At 37.0% G+C, this 16,332-nt stretch overlaps 1 protein-coding gene across 1 annotated transcript; it reads right to left on the bottom strand.

The window, feature by feature from the left end:
- Positions 1-10,574: 10,574 nt before the first annotated feature.
- Positions 10,575-13,720, bottom strand: LOC149557455 (G-type lectin S-receptor-like serine/threonine-protein kinase SD2-5). The gene has a single exon (XM_089832111.1). It carries the CDS (start codon positions 13,303-13,305, stop codon positions 10,726-10,728), a length of 2,580 nt encoding a protein of 859 aa, XP_089688237.1. The 5' UTR covers positions 13,306-13,720; the 3' UTR covers positions 10,575-10,725.
- Between the last annotated feature and the right edge of the window lie 2,612 nt (positions 13,721-16,332).

Here is a 16,332-nt window from a genome sequence, read left to right as displayed (position 1 = left end):
CAATTCTTGTTTTAACATAATTGCATATCTTAGTTAGGTTGATTACAATAATTTAGCACTTAGATCTACATTACATATCTCATTTAGTCAATTAGTTCAATTGTGTAATTACAATCACATATCACACATAGGACAAAGAACTTTTCTTTTCATTACAATTATTTTAGCAATTCAAATTTAGTATTTGAATCCCTTTTTCTTTTTGGGTCTTGCTAATCAAATCCAAATTTGAAAGGGATTGTGCTTGGAGATTCTCCTTCTCCCCACACATGTATTTAATGCTTTTGCTTGAAAAGTGGAGTCCTAGACCCTATCCTATGTTACCTTCTTCTATCTTTCACCAAAAGAAAAGTTTGTGGATATTTATTTTAAGAGAGTTAACTCTGGAAGAGGATACAATGTGAATTTAATTAAAAATGAAGTTTCACTTTGAATCGATCATATGGGAGCCAAAATTGAGAAGGTGAACACATGTTAAGAAAGGTGAAATTTGATAAAACGGAAATAAGACCTATGGGTAAATAAGTTGAGTAATTCCAAAGAGGGGAATACTTACCTGATACTTGCAACTTGAATTTAACCATTCTTCAAAAATATATTTTTTTGTTTTGTTTTGGTTTACTTCATACAACAAATAATTCTAGGACTTTGCATTGAGACCAATAGTCCTTTGTTAAATAATTGCTTATCATCATATTATTATCTTCATTAATTTGAGTTCTACCTTGAATACCTTGGTACTTCTTTTCTTTTGTCTCTACCATGTGATTCGTCTTTCTGTGATCCTATTTAGTTTTAACTTCATGATTATGATCTCCTTGTGGCTTGGAAGTAAGGAATCTCCTACTCTCTGAAACCCTCCTTTGACTATTATTTTCCTTCAAGTTATTCATCATCCTCAATTTTTTTGTATCTAAAGGGTCTTAATGTTTCCTTTCTATTATCTTGATTAATGTTCTTAGGGTTTTTTTTAATGATACTAGTAACATTCTCTATCATTATAGTTCTTAATCCTTTGGTAGTTAACTTTGACTTTTGATTTGCACCTATTGCAATTCAATTAGCTTTTCAAAATACACATGATTGATGTCCTTAGGGTTTGTTTCAATGAGATTAGTAACATTCTCCTTCATTGCAGTTCTTAATCTTTTCGAAGGTAACTTTGACTTTTTATTTGCACCTATTAGAATTTGATTAGTTTTTGAAAATCTACCTGGGCACATTGACTTACGTTGAACAAGAATTTCCTTGCCAATTGTCTTTCTTCTTCATGTTTTTTTTGCAAGTATTTTCCTATTAATATTCTTGCCAGGAGCTGCATATTTGATTCTAGGAAAATGCTTCAGTTGTGTGCGCTTCTTGGAACACTTTCCCATACTAATCTAACCCTCCTCCTCCATATGGACATTGGTTGAACAAGCTTGTTTGGATCACACCATGGTGAGGATGCGAGAAATCTTTGGAAGTTGTATTTGTTAGAATATATAGTCTGCCAATATAAATTTGAGGGTGGGGGTGGGAGGGTGAATCAGTCATCTAACTAATATCACAATTATCAACCTTATTAAACTTTAACCATATGATTAATATAATCAGAAACCACAACAAGGTACTCATACACACTAACACTAGATATGATAACTAGGAAAACCCTTGATTAGAGGGAATACCGTAGTGGGGATGGTACCCATGTACTAATATAAATATTCCTTGTTAGAGGATTGACCCTATTAGGAGTCTATAACAACATTCAATACATATCAGTCCATGTTAGGAGACTTTGAATCCCTGTTAGGAGATTCCAATCCTAATAGGAGTTGTGCCAACCCTATTAGGAATTGTGGAAGACAAATGGACCCACTGCCCAAACAGCTTCAAGGTTAAGACCAACGAACGTCCCATTGTCCAAATCATCTCTATATTAATTCCTTGTAGAATAATAGAAATGAATAGTACTTCCTTCCTCTGTCATGTCAACTAGACCTCTGCTCCTTCTAATCTTGTAACCATATCACAAATATCACATCCAATAATCCTTTGGATCACTTACATTCAGTAAACACTCTACTCCATTTTGCACTTCGCACTTCATAAAAATCTTGATACTTCTTTACAAACAAGAAAAATTTCTTTCCTTTATACCATATCTTCAAAATGATTTCTTGAGTCGGCCTTGAGGCTTCCCAATTAGTTATAATAAGATAATTAATTAATTACAATTGCAATAGCACTATCGACTCATACTCTATACAAAACTTCACATGTGTGATACTAGGGCTTGTGCATCTACTGATGTCATCATCCAATTGTCCACTATCAGTATCTAACTATGCAACTCTTTACTACATCTCAGATGAAAGATATAATACAAACATCAGAAACTATTTTCCAAGCACTCTGTCTCTGAACTACTCTTTGTAAATTAGGTACAACTTCTATGTAATGTCCCCATCTTTTTAGCATCTTAGTGGAGCTCTTAGCCTTTACATTCTCCGAAGGCTAAATAGAGAAATAAGGAGAAATTGATTAAATTAATTTCTTATCAAGTCATTAAATAAATTAAAATTAAAAGGTGATTTTATATTTAATTAATTTAATTTTCTAGAAGCACAATTATTTATTGTATTGCAAGGGAGAAGCTTCTAGAGAGTGCATTTTCTAGAAATACAACTAATTATTGTATTGGAAAGGGGGAAGCTTCTAGAGAATTTAATTAAATAATATTTTATTTCCTTCTATAAGGGTGAAGGAAAAGAATAAATAAAGGTGAGAGCTTCATTGTTAATCATCTGATTATTGTGAATTGCATTTGATATAAACTTGGGACAAGAAACTAAGGTTTATGATTCCAGTTAGCCATTAAAGAATGTCAACTCTTCAGTGTTGCAACCATTTGAGATGGTGAAATATCCATTGAATTTAGTATTCAAGAGAGCTTCAATTAAGGAGTTCTATTTGTACTTAAATTAGAGAATACAATTATTGTTGGCTACTACAGTATGCAAGAACGATGTCATGCTATAATACTTATGCTTGAATCATCTCCATCCTTGGACATCACTATTATCAAGTTCCTCTTGCAACTATTAGTAGTTAGCATTATAATTTTTAGGCATATGATTTTGCTATGATAATTTAGAATCAGATTTTGGCATTACTATGGTCATTATTGTAAGCCCATTTGTCTTGGAAAACTCATAGCAACATTGTACACGAGAATGAATTCAATAAAGGAGATACATGTTGCATACCATTTTTTTGAAGAAATGTTCATCTAATAGCATATATGATCAGCATAATAATTGTATGTCAATTGTTTCTCAAAATGTCAATTAGTTGTAGGTATGCATTCCATATCTAGTTTCCATGTAAATGCATTGAAAGTACCAAAAGAATTGCACTTGCGTATTAGTTCATTATAAGAGGCATTGTAATATCATTTGCAAATTTCTTAAGATTAACATACAAGTTTTTGACAATATTCCTTGAGCTAAAATCAGTCAATTTGGGCAAGGGATATTACATTGGTATTAGAACTATATCCTGCCATCCTGATGGTTTAGCAATCACAAGCCATCTAGGGTTGGTTATCACAAATTTTTCACTATCAGGAAAGCTTTATTTATCAGGGAACAAGATTTTATCAGGCAGCTAGAAACCATGGGTGATAGGCAAGAGAATAACCCACCAAGAGACAATAGGAATGAGGATTAGAAACAAGGGAATTTTTCAAAGCAATGGCTAGAAGACAAGAGTGAATGGCTCAGGCTTTGTAGGCACTCACCACCATGGTTGAGCACATGAACCCATAGGACAGACAAAATTTAGAACAAGGGGATAATAGGAGTACAATGGAATCACCTAGAACTCATAGAACTCTTTCCAAAATAGCAAACAGACCCACACATCCTACTTTTGTTAGAGAGGAATCAATACAGGAACCAACAGAGGAAGTTGAGGATGAGACATTTGCAGATATCCTTATGGCTTCAAATGATGAATGAGAATTATTGGTATCGTAGGTTTGGGAGAAGATGACCTTTGAACTCTTTATAAATTAGAGGAGAGAACATTACGGGTCACTCAGACATGATAGGAGGTCTAGGGGTCAAAATGGTGAGTTGAAGAGGGCTACAGGAAAGCTTACTATGCCTACATTTGATGGGAGTGGTAAGATGACAGCTCAAGCTTGGATTCATAAGCTTAACACATTCTTGGAAATGAGGCCAATGACAGAGATTGAAGCTATTAAATATGCCACTTTGCATTTGGAGCGAGTAGCACATTACTAGTGGTACATTAGTATGGTAACACTTCAGAATAATCAAGTGACAGAGTACCAGGACTTCATGGATAGGTTGGTTGAAATATTTAACAAGAAAGATCCAGAGGTTTACTTCTGGAAATTAGCACAACTAAAACAAATAGGCAACTTGGAGTATTTCATTGGTGAATTTCAGTAGTTGGCATTCATGGTGCCAAACATTTCAGAGCATAGATTGATAGTTCTTTTCATTGAGGGCCTATCCGAACCACTAAGAGGTTGGATAAAGGTATTTGATCCCATTTCTTTACAGGAAGCTATGAAAAAGGCAAGAAGTATGGAACATGCAGTCCCAAAAAATAAATTTCAGTCCAAAGGAGCATCTTCTAGTAAGGATAACAAACCATTTTATAAAAAACTAGAGAGAACTGATTCTAAAGATAAAACTCTAGCACCTTTTGACAAGGAAACATTAAATAATTTGAGAAAGAAAAAATTATGTTTCTACTGTAAGGGACCCTATGATGCAAACCATGATTGTCCTCTTAGACCAAAGGGCAAAGCTAACTGAGTTATGTGGGCATACTATGAGGAATCATAATCAAATAATTCATACCAGAAGTCTGATATAGAGGAAATAGATGGTGAAAATAAGGAAGACAAGGTTGAAAACTTGTCTAAAATGGAGTCCATGGATGGGGAAGGAGATGGGAAACTTAGGGAAGCTCATCTCACTAGTATTAAGTAGGAAAAATCATTTTGAATGAGAGGAATACTAGCTAGACAATGAGCTATAACTTTGGTTGATACTGGTGCCACTCATAATTTCATCGATGCTAGGTTGGTGGAGAAGCGTGGCATACAAACATAGGAGTTTGGGGGAATTAGAGTCAGGACAGTTGATGGCTATGTCCTCAATTGTGATCGTAAGATCACTGGACTCCCATTGGAAGTTAATAATTATGCCTTTAAAGCAGATTTCTATGTTGTGCCTATGGGAGATATAGATATAGTCCTTGGGATGAGTTGGTTGCATGATATTGGTGAGTTCGCTCTTAATCTCAAGGAGATGTAGATGAGGTTTAAAGTGAATGGGAAGACATGGATTTTTAAGGCCATCAGGGACAATGATTTCAGAATGGCCTCTTTCTAGAGGATGGCTAGATTGATTCGACATGATCAAGTAAAGTGGATAGCAGAGTGCATGTTAATACCATCATAGGAGGGACAGCAGAAGACTAAATAACCTCCTGATATTCACGAGCTTAGAGTTAAACACTCTTAAGGTCTTCAATGACATACCACTAGGCAGACCACTCGACAGGGGTATTGAGCACATCATTGAGTTTGAGGGGGCTAAGCCCATCATGATTACACCTTATAGGCATTTGAAGGGGTTATAGGATGAAATTGAAAAAACCATAAAGAAGTTACTTGCTATGGGCCACATTAGACCAAGTAAGTCCCCTTTCGCTTCTTTAGTGGTGTTGGTGAAAAAGAAGGATGGGACATTAAGGATGTACATTGATTATAGGGTGCTTAATAGGAAGACAATTAAAAATAGGTACCCCATTCCTAGGATCGATGAGTTGATAGATGAGCTTCATGGAGCTTGCTTCTTCTCAAAGATAGATTTGAGATTAGGTTATCAAAAAATCAAAGTTAGAGATCAGGACATCGAGAAGACAGCTTTTAGATGTCATTGTGACCATTTTGAGTTTTTAGTTATGCCATTTGGGCTAACTAATGCACCTGCTACTTTTTAGGCAACAATGAATAGGGTTTTCCATCCTCAATTGAGGAAATTTTTACTTGCCTTCTTCGATGATATCTTGGTGTACGATAGATCTTTGGAGGAGCACTCGGTTCACCTTGACATGGTGTTGGATATATTGGGAAGAGACTTGTATGCAAAGGATCGAAATGTGATTTGGGTATGACAAAGTTGTTGTATTTGGCTCACATCATTAGTGCAGAAGGTATATGTATGGATCTTGAAAAGATTTGTGTCATTGTGGGGTGGCCTTCACTGGTAAACCTTACACAGTTAAGGGGCTTTCTAGGCTTATTTGGTTTCTACAAGAGTTTTGTGGATGGATATTCCTGGGATGCAACACCCTTGACAGATTTGATGAGAAAGGGAGCTTTCTTGTGGACTCTTGAGGCACAGGAGTATTTTGAGAAATTTAAGAAGTTGATGATTTCCTATCTAGTGTTAGCGTTACTAGGTTTCAGAAAACCTTTTGAGCTACAATGTGATGCTTCCAGAGAGGGCATTGGATCGGTACTTATGCAAGAGAAGCACCCTATTGCTTATGAGAGAAGAAAACTAAGAGGGCCAAAGCGAAGCTTCAACATATATGATAAGGAGATGTTAGCCATTATGCATGCTTTGGCTAAAAATTTAGGCAATATTTGGTAGGTTGCAAATTTTGTATCGAAACTGACCATAATAGCCTAAAACACTTTTTGGGGCAACGAGATCTCAATGATAGGCAGCAAAATTGGGTGAGCAAGTTACAGTCCTATGACTTTGATATTACATGTTTTAAGGGGACACAAAATGTAGTTGATGATGCTTTATCACATAGGCCCCATTTGAGTTTATTGATAGATATATCAAAAGATTGGAGACACTTGATCCTAGTAGAGTATGCAAAGGATGCACGGACAGCCAGATTTATAGATGGAACTACTGACGGAACTATTCAAGATAGCAGATACACCCTTGTGAATGAGCTCATCATTTACAAAGGGAAAATATTTTTGGTCTCATGCTCAATAGTGAGGAGGATGATTTTGAAATCTTTTCATAATTCACCTATGGCAGGACATCCTGGTTTCTACAAGACATATCAGCAGATTAGAGAGCACTTCACATGGAAAGGGCCCAAAGCAGAAGTACTTGAATATGTTAGGGAGTGTTCCACCTGCTAGCAGAATAAGTAGGAACACTCTTATCCAGTTGGTTTACTTCAGCCACTTCTGATTCCTGATAGGAAGTGGGAGTGTTTATCTAAGGACTTCATCACAAGACTACCTAGAGCCCAAGGAAGGGATTCCATATATGTGGTTGTGGATTGCCTTACGAAGTTTGCACACTTCTTTCCAATTGCTGCTACATACACTGCTACACAGGTGGCAAAGTTGTTCTTCAAGGAGATATTCAGATTACATGGCTTACCTTGAAGCATTGTGAGTGACAGAGACAATAGGTTTATGAGTCACTTTTTCCAGGAGTTATTCAGGTTGTGTGCAATAGAACTCACTTTGAGTACTAGCTACCACCCTCAAAAAGATGGTCAGACAGAGATAGTGAATAAATTGATGGGGAGATATCTCAGAAATTATATAGCAGGGCAACAAAAGGCATGGTTAAAGTGGATTTATCTTTATGAGTATTATTACAATACCACTTATCACATGTCTATTCAGATGTCACCCTTTATGGCCCTGTATGGGTATGAGGCACCCAATTTCTTGAGTGATAGTAGAGTGCCTAGCGCAAGTGATTTCTTACAGGAGAGTCAAGACATCGTTAAGACTCTCAAGGATAATATAACCAAGGCACAAAACCAGTAGAAGCAGTATGCAGACCAGAAGAGGATTGAGTAGAGTTTTGAGGTTGGAGATATGGTGTATCTTATGTTGTAGTCTTACCGTCAATCCACTCTCAAGGAAAGTGGTGCTGAGAAACTTAAGCCACGATACTATGGTCCATTTAGATTATCAAAAAAGTGGGAGAGGTGGTTTATGAGTTAGATTTTCCAGTGGAGAGCAAAGTGCACAATGTTTTTCATGTGTCATACCTTAAGAAGGCGCTAGGATATCATATTGGTCCTTCTACAGTGCTTCCACCCTTGGAATGATGAGGGAAATTTGGTATTGGTGCCAAAGGCTATCATTGATTTCACGGAAAGGAACTTGAGGTGGCATACTATAAGGGAGTATTTGGTGAAATGGAAGGACCTGCTAGTAGAGGATGTGATATGGGAGAATGAGGAGATTTTGCATTATCTAGACTTGAATTTGCTTGAGGACAAGAAATTTCAGGGAGGGCAGACTGTAATGTCCCCATCTTTTTAGCATCTTAGTGGAGCTCTTAGCCTTTACATTCTCTGAAGGCTAAGTGGAGAAATTGATTAAATTAATTTCTTATCAAGTCATTAAATAAATTAAAATTAAAAGATGACTTTATATTTAATTAATTTAATTTTCTAGAAGCACAATTAATTATTGTATTGCAAGGGAGAAGCTTCTAGAGAGTGCATTTTCTAGAAATACAACTAATTATTATATTGGAAAGGGGGAAGCTTCTAGAGAATGCAATTAAATAATATTTTATTTCCTTTTAGAAGGGTGAAGGAAAAGAATAAATAGAGGTGAGAGCTTCATTGTTAATCATCTGATTATTGTGAGTTGCATTTGATATAAACTTGGGACAAGAAACTAAAGTTTCTGATTTCAGTCAGCCATTGGAGAACGTCAACTCTTCAATATTGCAAACATTTGAAGTGGTGAAATATCCACCGAATTTGGTATTTAGGAGAGCTTCAATTCAAGAGTTTTGTTTGTGTTTAAATTGGAGAATACAATTATTGTTGGCTACTACAATATGCAAGAACGATGTTGTGCTACAGTACTTATGCTTGATTCATCTCCATCCTTGGGCATTACTATTATCAAGTTCCTCTTGCAACTATTAGTAGTTAGCATTGTGATTTTTAAGCATATGATTTTGCTATGATAATTCAGAATTAGATTTTGGCATTACTGTATTCATTATTGTAAGCCCATTTGTCTTGGAAAACTCATAGCAACATTGTACATGAGAATGAATTCAATAAAGGAGATACATGTTGCATACCATTTGTTTGATGAAATGTCCATCTAATAGCATATATGATCAGCATAATAGTTGTATGTCAATTGTTTGTCAAAATGTCAGTTAACTATAGGTATGCATTCCATATCTAGTTTCCATGTAAATGCATTGAAAGTACCAAAAGAATTGCACTTGCATATTAGTTCATTGTAAGAGGCATTGTAATATAATTTGCAAATTTCTTAGCATTAAAAGGTGGCATATAAGTTTTTGACAATATTCCTTGAGCTAAAATCAATCAGTTTGGGCAAGCGATATTACATTCCATACATCTTCAACTTAAGTGATGCGCATTGAACCATGTCATCAAGACACTGTACCAAAAATGTCCATGGTTGCGCATCACCAGACAAGCAAAACCTTGTCTATACAACTATGATCTCTTTTTGTTACTCTATCAGTCTTCATAGACTTACTGCTATGTTGACATCAATGACAAACACAATCATGAAAGCAACATGTCAATACTCTCCAATGCTTAGGATACTCCCCAATGTAGTATCATCAACATTCATGCTAATACTATCTTTATTTAGAACATTTTACTAGGCTTGTTTAGGTCATTGATAGTAAAATTTTAGGAGTCTTGCGAGTACTCCAAATCGGTTTTGGTAGTGCAGAGGCGTTGAAATGTTGTGCCCTAGATTAATTTGTGTTTGCCTATACTTTGCTTGAGAAAAATACTTAGGTTGTTTAACATACTTATGATCACTATTGAAGTCAAAGTTGTGAATATTCATTGAAAAAGAAGAAATGTTCATAGTTTTCATTGAAAAAGCAGAAGAGTTACCATTTATGATTAATTAAATCTTACTAGAAACATAAGATATATTATTATACAAAATAGATTTTTAAACTCCATATAAATTAAAGCTCCCTCTTTCTTTTGTGTGTGTGTGTGAGCGCGTGTGCGCTTCAAACATTAAGTGGGATCTATACCATTTTACACCTAATATAAGTAAAATTTATCTCTTTACCATTTACACTTTACACTTAATATAAGTAAAAATTATCTTTCTACTTTAACATTACATTGTAACTTTACAATCTTACTTTCAATTTTGAAAATTAGCTTTTCCTCAAAACTTATATGAGATCTATGGACCATCAACTACGAGTCATTGTTGCAAGTTCCAATTTTACAAGTTGTGAAAATTTATGTAAAGAGCTGAGTTTCGCCATCAAATCTAAAATCTCGCTTAGAGAAAAACTCAATTTGATGAATTGTGGAAGATTAATGTCTTGAACTTACGAAAAATTTGATGTATTTAGGCGAAGAAGAACCCAACTCAGTTTAGTGACTATCTGGAAAAAATGGTGTGTTAATCTACTTGGAATGAATTAAACTACTTTCTCCGTACAAAATGTACCACTGATCAAATTCCAAAAAATCAGAAAATTTTCAACATTTGCTGCTCATGATCATGATAGGAAAAACTTTTTTTAAAAAGATCCCTGTATTTTCAGAAATCCTAAGTTCTGACTCGTTTTCAACCTTTGATGCATTTTGTGGGCAGATTAGCTAGCGTCGTTGAATTCCATCCCATTCCAAAGGAAGACATTTGAAAACATTATCTTACAACACAAAGCGAAGGGATGGAGAAGAAACATGATTGCTAGCTACAGATGCGGCCGTTAAGCTACCAGATGGGCTGATCTTATTTGCAATGGCGAACTGAAAGCTATGTCGAAGACATGGCTCAGGAACCTCCTCCTCTCCCTCCAACATCTTCACAACCGACCCCATTGAAGGCCTTCCCTGTGCATCTTCCTGAATGCACAAAAACCCAATCTTGAGCACTCTCATGGCGTGCAATCTGTGCATCTCATCCTCCACCCTCGAATCAATCACTTCCATCTGCCTCCCACAGGACGCCATTGTCATAGCCCAAGCAGGAAAGTAATGCTTATCAGATTCAGCAACATTCATGCAATAGTTCTTGCGCCCACCTATGATTTCCAACATCACCATTCCGAAGCTGTAGACATCACTCTTCTCAGTAATGGCGGATTGCAACAGCCATTCTGGTGCAAGGTACCCCGGGGTGCCTCTCATGCTTGTCACCACACGGCTGTCCTTTCTGCTCATGAGTGTGGCCATGCCGAAATCAGAAACTTTTGCCACAAAATTCTCATCCAGGAGAACGTTCTGAGGCTTCACATCCAAATGTATGATCTTGTACTGGCATTGCTCATGAAGGTAAGCCAATCCCCTGGCTGTGCCCAATATGATGTTGAATCGAATCGGCCATGTTAGGGTTTTGATCTTGATGTTGTTGAAGAGCCACTTATCCAGAGACCCATTCGCCATGTGCTCATAAACGAGGATCTTGTGGGCGTCTTGCGAGCAGAATCCGAGAAGCTGGACCAGATTCCAATGGTGGATTATCCCCAAAATTGCAACTTCAGAGTAGAATTCCTTTTCTCCTTGTCTTGCAATCTCCAATTTCTTCACTGCTACCCTTGTCTTCTTATCCCCCAAAACACCATCGTACACCGTCCCAAATCCGCCAGAGCCAAGAACAGTGCGAAAATTATGAGTTATGGACTGGATTTCCTTGAAAGAGTACTTTTTGGCCGTTAAATTTGGAATGCTGATCATCACTCTGTGATTTGGATGCACCGTTCTTGACCTAATTTGCTCGGGCTTTGAGTTTCTCAAGAGTTTCCATGGACAAAGCCATAAAAACAGAAATGCAGCTACAGAAACAGCAACAACAATCCAGATAATAGTTTTTCTACTCAGCCTGCTTGAATGCTTGGAAACCATGACTAAATCCATGCTCTGAAGTTTTATAAATGCGAAGAAATCCTCGTTTGAGGTCTTTGAAAGAGTTCCCACATGAGACACAACAACAAAACATGAATTTGAGGGTTTTACATAGAACGAAGCCCTACAGGAACAATTTCTGTAGCAGTAATCTGAACAATCTTCTTTTCTTGGCATCTTCAATGGAACAGCATACTGGTTACGGTGATACTCTACTCCTCCAAGCTCAAACATCTGCCATGACCCATTTCGATTCCCACAACTAGGAATCTCAGACAATCCACAATCCCTCAACCCATGAGTCCCATTATTTGCACATTCACAAGCCTCTTCCTCACTACAAACCCCATAACTCCCACAAAACCCCGGCAATTGGCATTTCCCCATGACCTGATACAAGCCCTCCTTACGACCAGAAACATAAGCTCTCAGATTCCCATCATAATCCAACCTTACAAACCCGAAATCTGAAGCCAACATCTCAAATCCGCCATGGATTTGTAGGAGATAGTAATGCGAGCTACTAAATAATGACCCATTGCAAAGAGGGGAGCTGTTATGAAACACCAAACAGGGGAGGTGCTCTGAATTGGGCCAATCCATTGACACCATGAATGAAAGATTAGAGCACCTTTGTCCAGGATCATCCAATGTGGATCCATTATTGTGAAACACTTTCCACATCCAGTAAAGCTCCAAGGATTCATTTCCCACTCTTTCATAAAGCCCCAACCCACCGGGCTTCACAACAAGAACATACGATCCCCTGTTCAGATTATACTCAGATGATCTGCTGTAAAGCACATCTCCCACCCGTAGAACCTGCCCAAACAGAAGTGTATCGGTTGGACAATCTGTGCTCTGCCAAACAGTGGTATTACTCTTCCCAAGCATCTGAAGAACACCTCCGCCCAAAACTCTCAGCCCCACTACGCCCATTCCACCAGTTCTTGTCGACCAAACATTTTTCCTTCTTGACCCATTTGTCGAATCGGAAAGCACGAAATTCCCATCAATTTGAAGCTCAAGAACAGCATTTTTAGAAACGGGATGATCATAATTGGCTGTCCAGACGACCTGTCCCATTGCCTGAACAATCGATCCCGATTCCACAATGCACAAATAGTACTCATTTTTCCTGAATTCCATGAAACTCAAAAACGCCCATGAATTTATATGCCCCAAGAATCTCTGAGAAACTATGTGGGTGAGAAGAAATGCAGATGCATTGTTCTCATTGTTGAGTGTCAAGGATCCCACCAGTGTCACAGTATCAGCGATCGACCAGCTCGTGTTGGTGCTCACGAATCCATCTCCATCTCCATCAGATTGGGCATGGGAAGCTAAGAAGATGAACAGCAATACCAGCAATGAAGATTTCACCATGGTTGTCCAGATTATGTTTGAAATTGCATTTGGGCCGAGGAAATCTATAATGGGGGAGGATGTTCTTTCTTCTCCTCCTGATTCAACATTCCATGAAAGCACGGGTCAATTCATTTAAAACTGGAGAAGGTCCGTGGAATGATCAATACGAAGATTTCAACGGGAAGATTTGTTTACTGCGGCGATCTTGCTCATTGAATTGCAGAGCCAGTGTTCACATTCCCCTGACCAGTTCGTGCAAACGCACTCGCCAGCTCGAAAATGACGATTCGGCACAAAAGTCTATGAATGGTTACGTGGGATAACTAGAAACAAATGATTGTTTTTATGTGTGTTGATAGATTGTGTATCTACACGTAGATAAAATGAATGTTAGGAAATTGTAATTTAAAAATAAATGAAGTTTGATAAACCTTAGATTTAGGGGAAGTAGAGGAAGGAAAGGTGCTTAGAATCTTAGTATTTAGTATTTCTATGTTCTTAAATGGTACATTGGGTTTTGTGCATACTAATTGGATTTCATATGCAATCCTTCACTTACTGATTTGTTTACTATTTTAAATCTTAAAAATGATATTTTGGATTTTGACATTTGTTTAGTTCCTTTGTAAATGACTGAATAGTTTCTAGCTATTGTTTTGGTTGTTGGGTAGTCAAAACATGAGTATTTCAAGGTGACACTCAATGCATATTTTATATTGTCTTATTAACTGTTTGCTTAAGGTGACACTCAATGCATATTTTATATTGTCTTATTAACTGTTTGCTTTGGGTGCCACAAATTTTGTACAATTGTTATACATCTTCTGACAAGTATTTTGACCAATGCCTATGCACAAATGTCCTTGTAATTGTGGTTATTGTTACTAATAAAGTTGTGTAACTCTTTTAATTAAATACTTTTTTTTCTTAACTACTAGCTATACAAATAGAAAACTATTTGTAAATGTCGGTTTTTTTAGTGGACTTTTGTCTTGTGTGCATTAATGATTATTAATCAGGGGATGTGAAACTATTGGGCCACTTCCCTTATGTTTCTTTATTTCAATGAAAATAATTAGATTTTATACATGTTAGTATCCCTTCTTTTTAACTAGTTGTAAATTATGATATGATAAATAAGCATAAGTCTATATTAGAAGTTTGTCTTTGGCTAAGCAACAATGAGGAAGAGATCATATTTGTCCAAGTAACTGTCATGTCCCCTTTTCAAATAATAAAAAAATAATAATCTTTGCTAAGGCAGGCAGGCCCAAGAAAGTGAAGTTTCGGAAAAAGGGAGGGTTAATCTTTGGAAACTGTTGGACTAATAAATGAAATTATTATTAAAATATGTTTCATTAACCTCTCTTGGACGTGAGTTACGGTTATGGCCTCTTTTAAGGGGTTTGGAGGCATTTTGGGCAGATTCCAGAACTTGATTTTTGCTCATTCTTTGTTATTCTTCAGAGGCTGCCAAACCTGTGGAGAAGTAGACCTAAGAACGGGAGTTTGCAGGTTTCCAAGGAGACCCAAGAACGGGAGTTTGCAGGTTTCCAAGAAGGCTAAGGACGGGAGTTTGAAGCCATTCCATGTGCATGCTCATACAGAGTTTGCCTTTGTGCTGAACAGTGCAGATTTGTGGGTTTTCGGGTGTGTTTTTTGTATGAGTTTGGTGTTTCCAGTTGAGTATTTCATATCAGTTTGGGTTGCTGCTGTATTTCAGACTTTAAGGTGTTAAAATAGAGTTGAATATATGTATTGGGACGTGATTAAACTTCTGAGATGGATTATTAGTGTTTTTGTGGTGTTTCTGGACATTTTTGTGTTAATTTCAGGAGCTCAATGAGCATAGTTTTTGTCCTACATTTGAGAACTGTTGTGTAAAGGATATATGGATCTGGAAATTTCATTTTGTAGGCTATTATGCTGCTGAAATTTCTGTAAAAATGTCCACTTTCGGATTTATTAATAATAGGTGAAGCTGTGAAGCTTTTGGCACAATTTCTGGCATACCCGATTTGGGGTTTCTTGAGAAATTTGGTGGATCTTTGTGATATTAGTTGTTTGATCTTGAAAATCCGATTAGAGGTTGGAAATATCATACAAAATCAGAAAAGGGACATTTCAGTAACTTAGGGGATTAATGTAGTTGAATCATGTCTTGGGGTTCAAACCTTAGTGGATGGCCTAAGAAAAGAACATACCACCACCCTAATTGTACTCGACCAATTAAATTAAAATTTGACATGATATTAATATCATAATTCAACTAGATATTTTTTGAGTTATCTAGTGGAAACATGTCATGTCCCTCTCTTAGCAACATAATTATAACAGGGGATTTGCCTATCATTGACTCTCGTAGGCAAATAATTATGGGAAGAGGGTCGATTTTGTCTTCCAATTAAGTAAGCGGGGCCTACTCATTCCAATATTAAATAAAGGTTGTATTCTAACTTTATAAAGTTTATTATTTAATTTTATAAAGTTAATATTTGTAGTGCAAGATGATTCCGGATAATTTCCAGAAACTTCCCGGCAAAGAGATAAATAGAGGGCATAGGGTTCCTTTTGGAAGCAAGCGATTTTGTGGATTGGTTTTTAATTATCAGTTGGAGCAATTTGTAGTCCCCGGCCTGCAAATTCCCAGAGGTCTCTGAGAACGAAAACTCTCTTAGATCTGCATAACTGAGGAGGTGGGATATCTTCCGAAGGGTTGCACATTGGAGATGGTCTTCAGCCATTTCATGCTGAAACTATTTTGGATCGTTGCCGGAGTGACATCTTGGAGCTCCGAGGATTGGAGAAATTAGAATCATTTAGCCAACAACAACAGTCAAGGTATTTGTGAGGAACAAATGATGAGCCAACCAATGCATCAGGAGCAGATTGATCATGCATCCGTTTGGGAACATTTGATTTCATGAACAGAGTCGCACTGGATTTACATACTATCTGCGGACTTTACATTTCCGTTGGGGCGCGATAACCAGCACCGTCTTCCCTCATCACCACCGAATCGCTAGGGACACTGTGGGCACGAAA

Source organism: Cupressus sempervirens, chromosome 5 (assembly GCF_028749045.1).
Source record: "Cupressus sempervirens isolate cs-2001-9-10 chromosome 5, ASM2874904v1, whole genome shotgun sequence".
In the NCBI taxonomy this organism is placed as follows: domain Eukaryota; kingdom Viridiplantae; phylum Streptophyta; class Pinopsida; order Cupressales; family Cupressaceae; genus Cupressus; species Cupressus sempervirens.
This window is presented reverse-complemented; position numbering and strand designations above follow the sequence as displayed.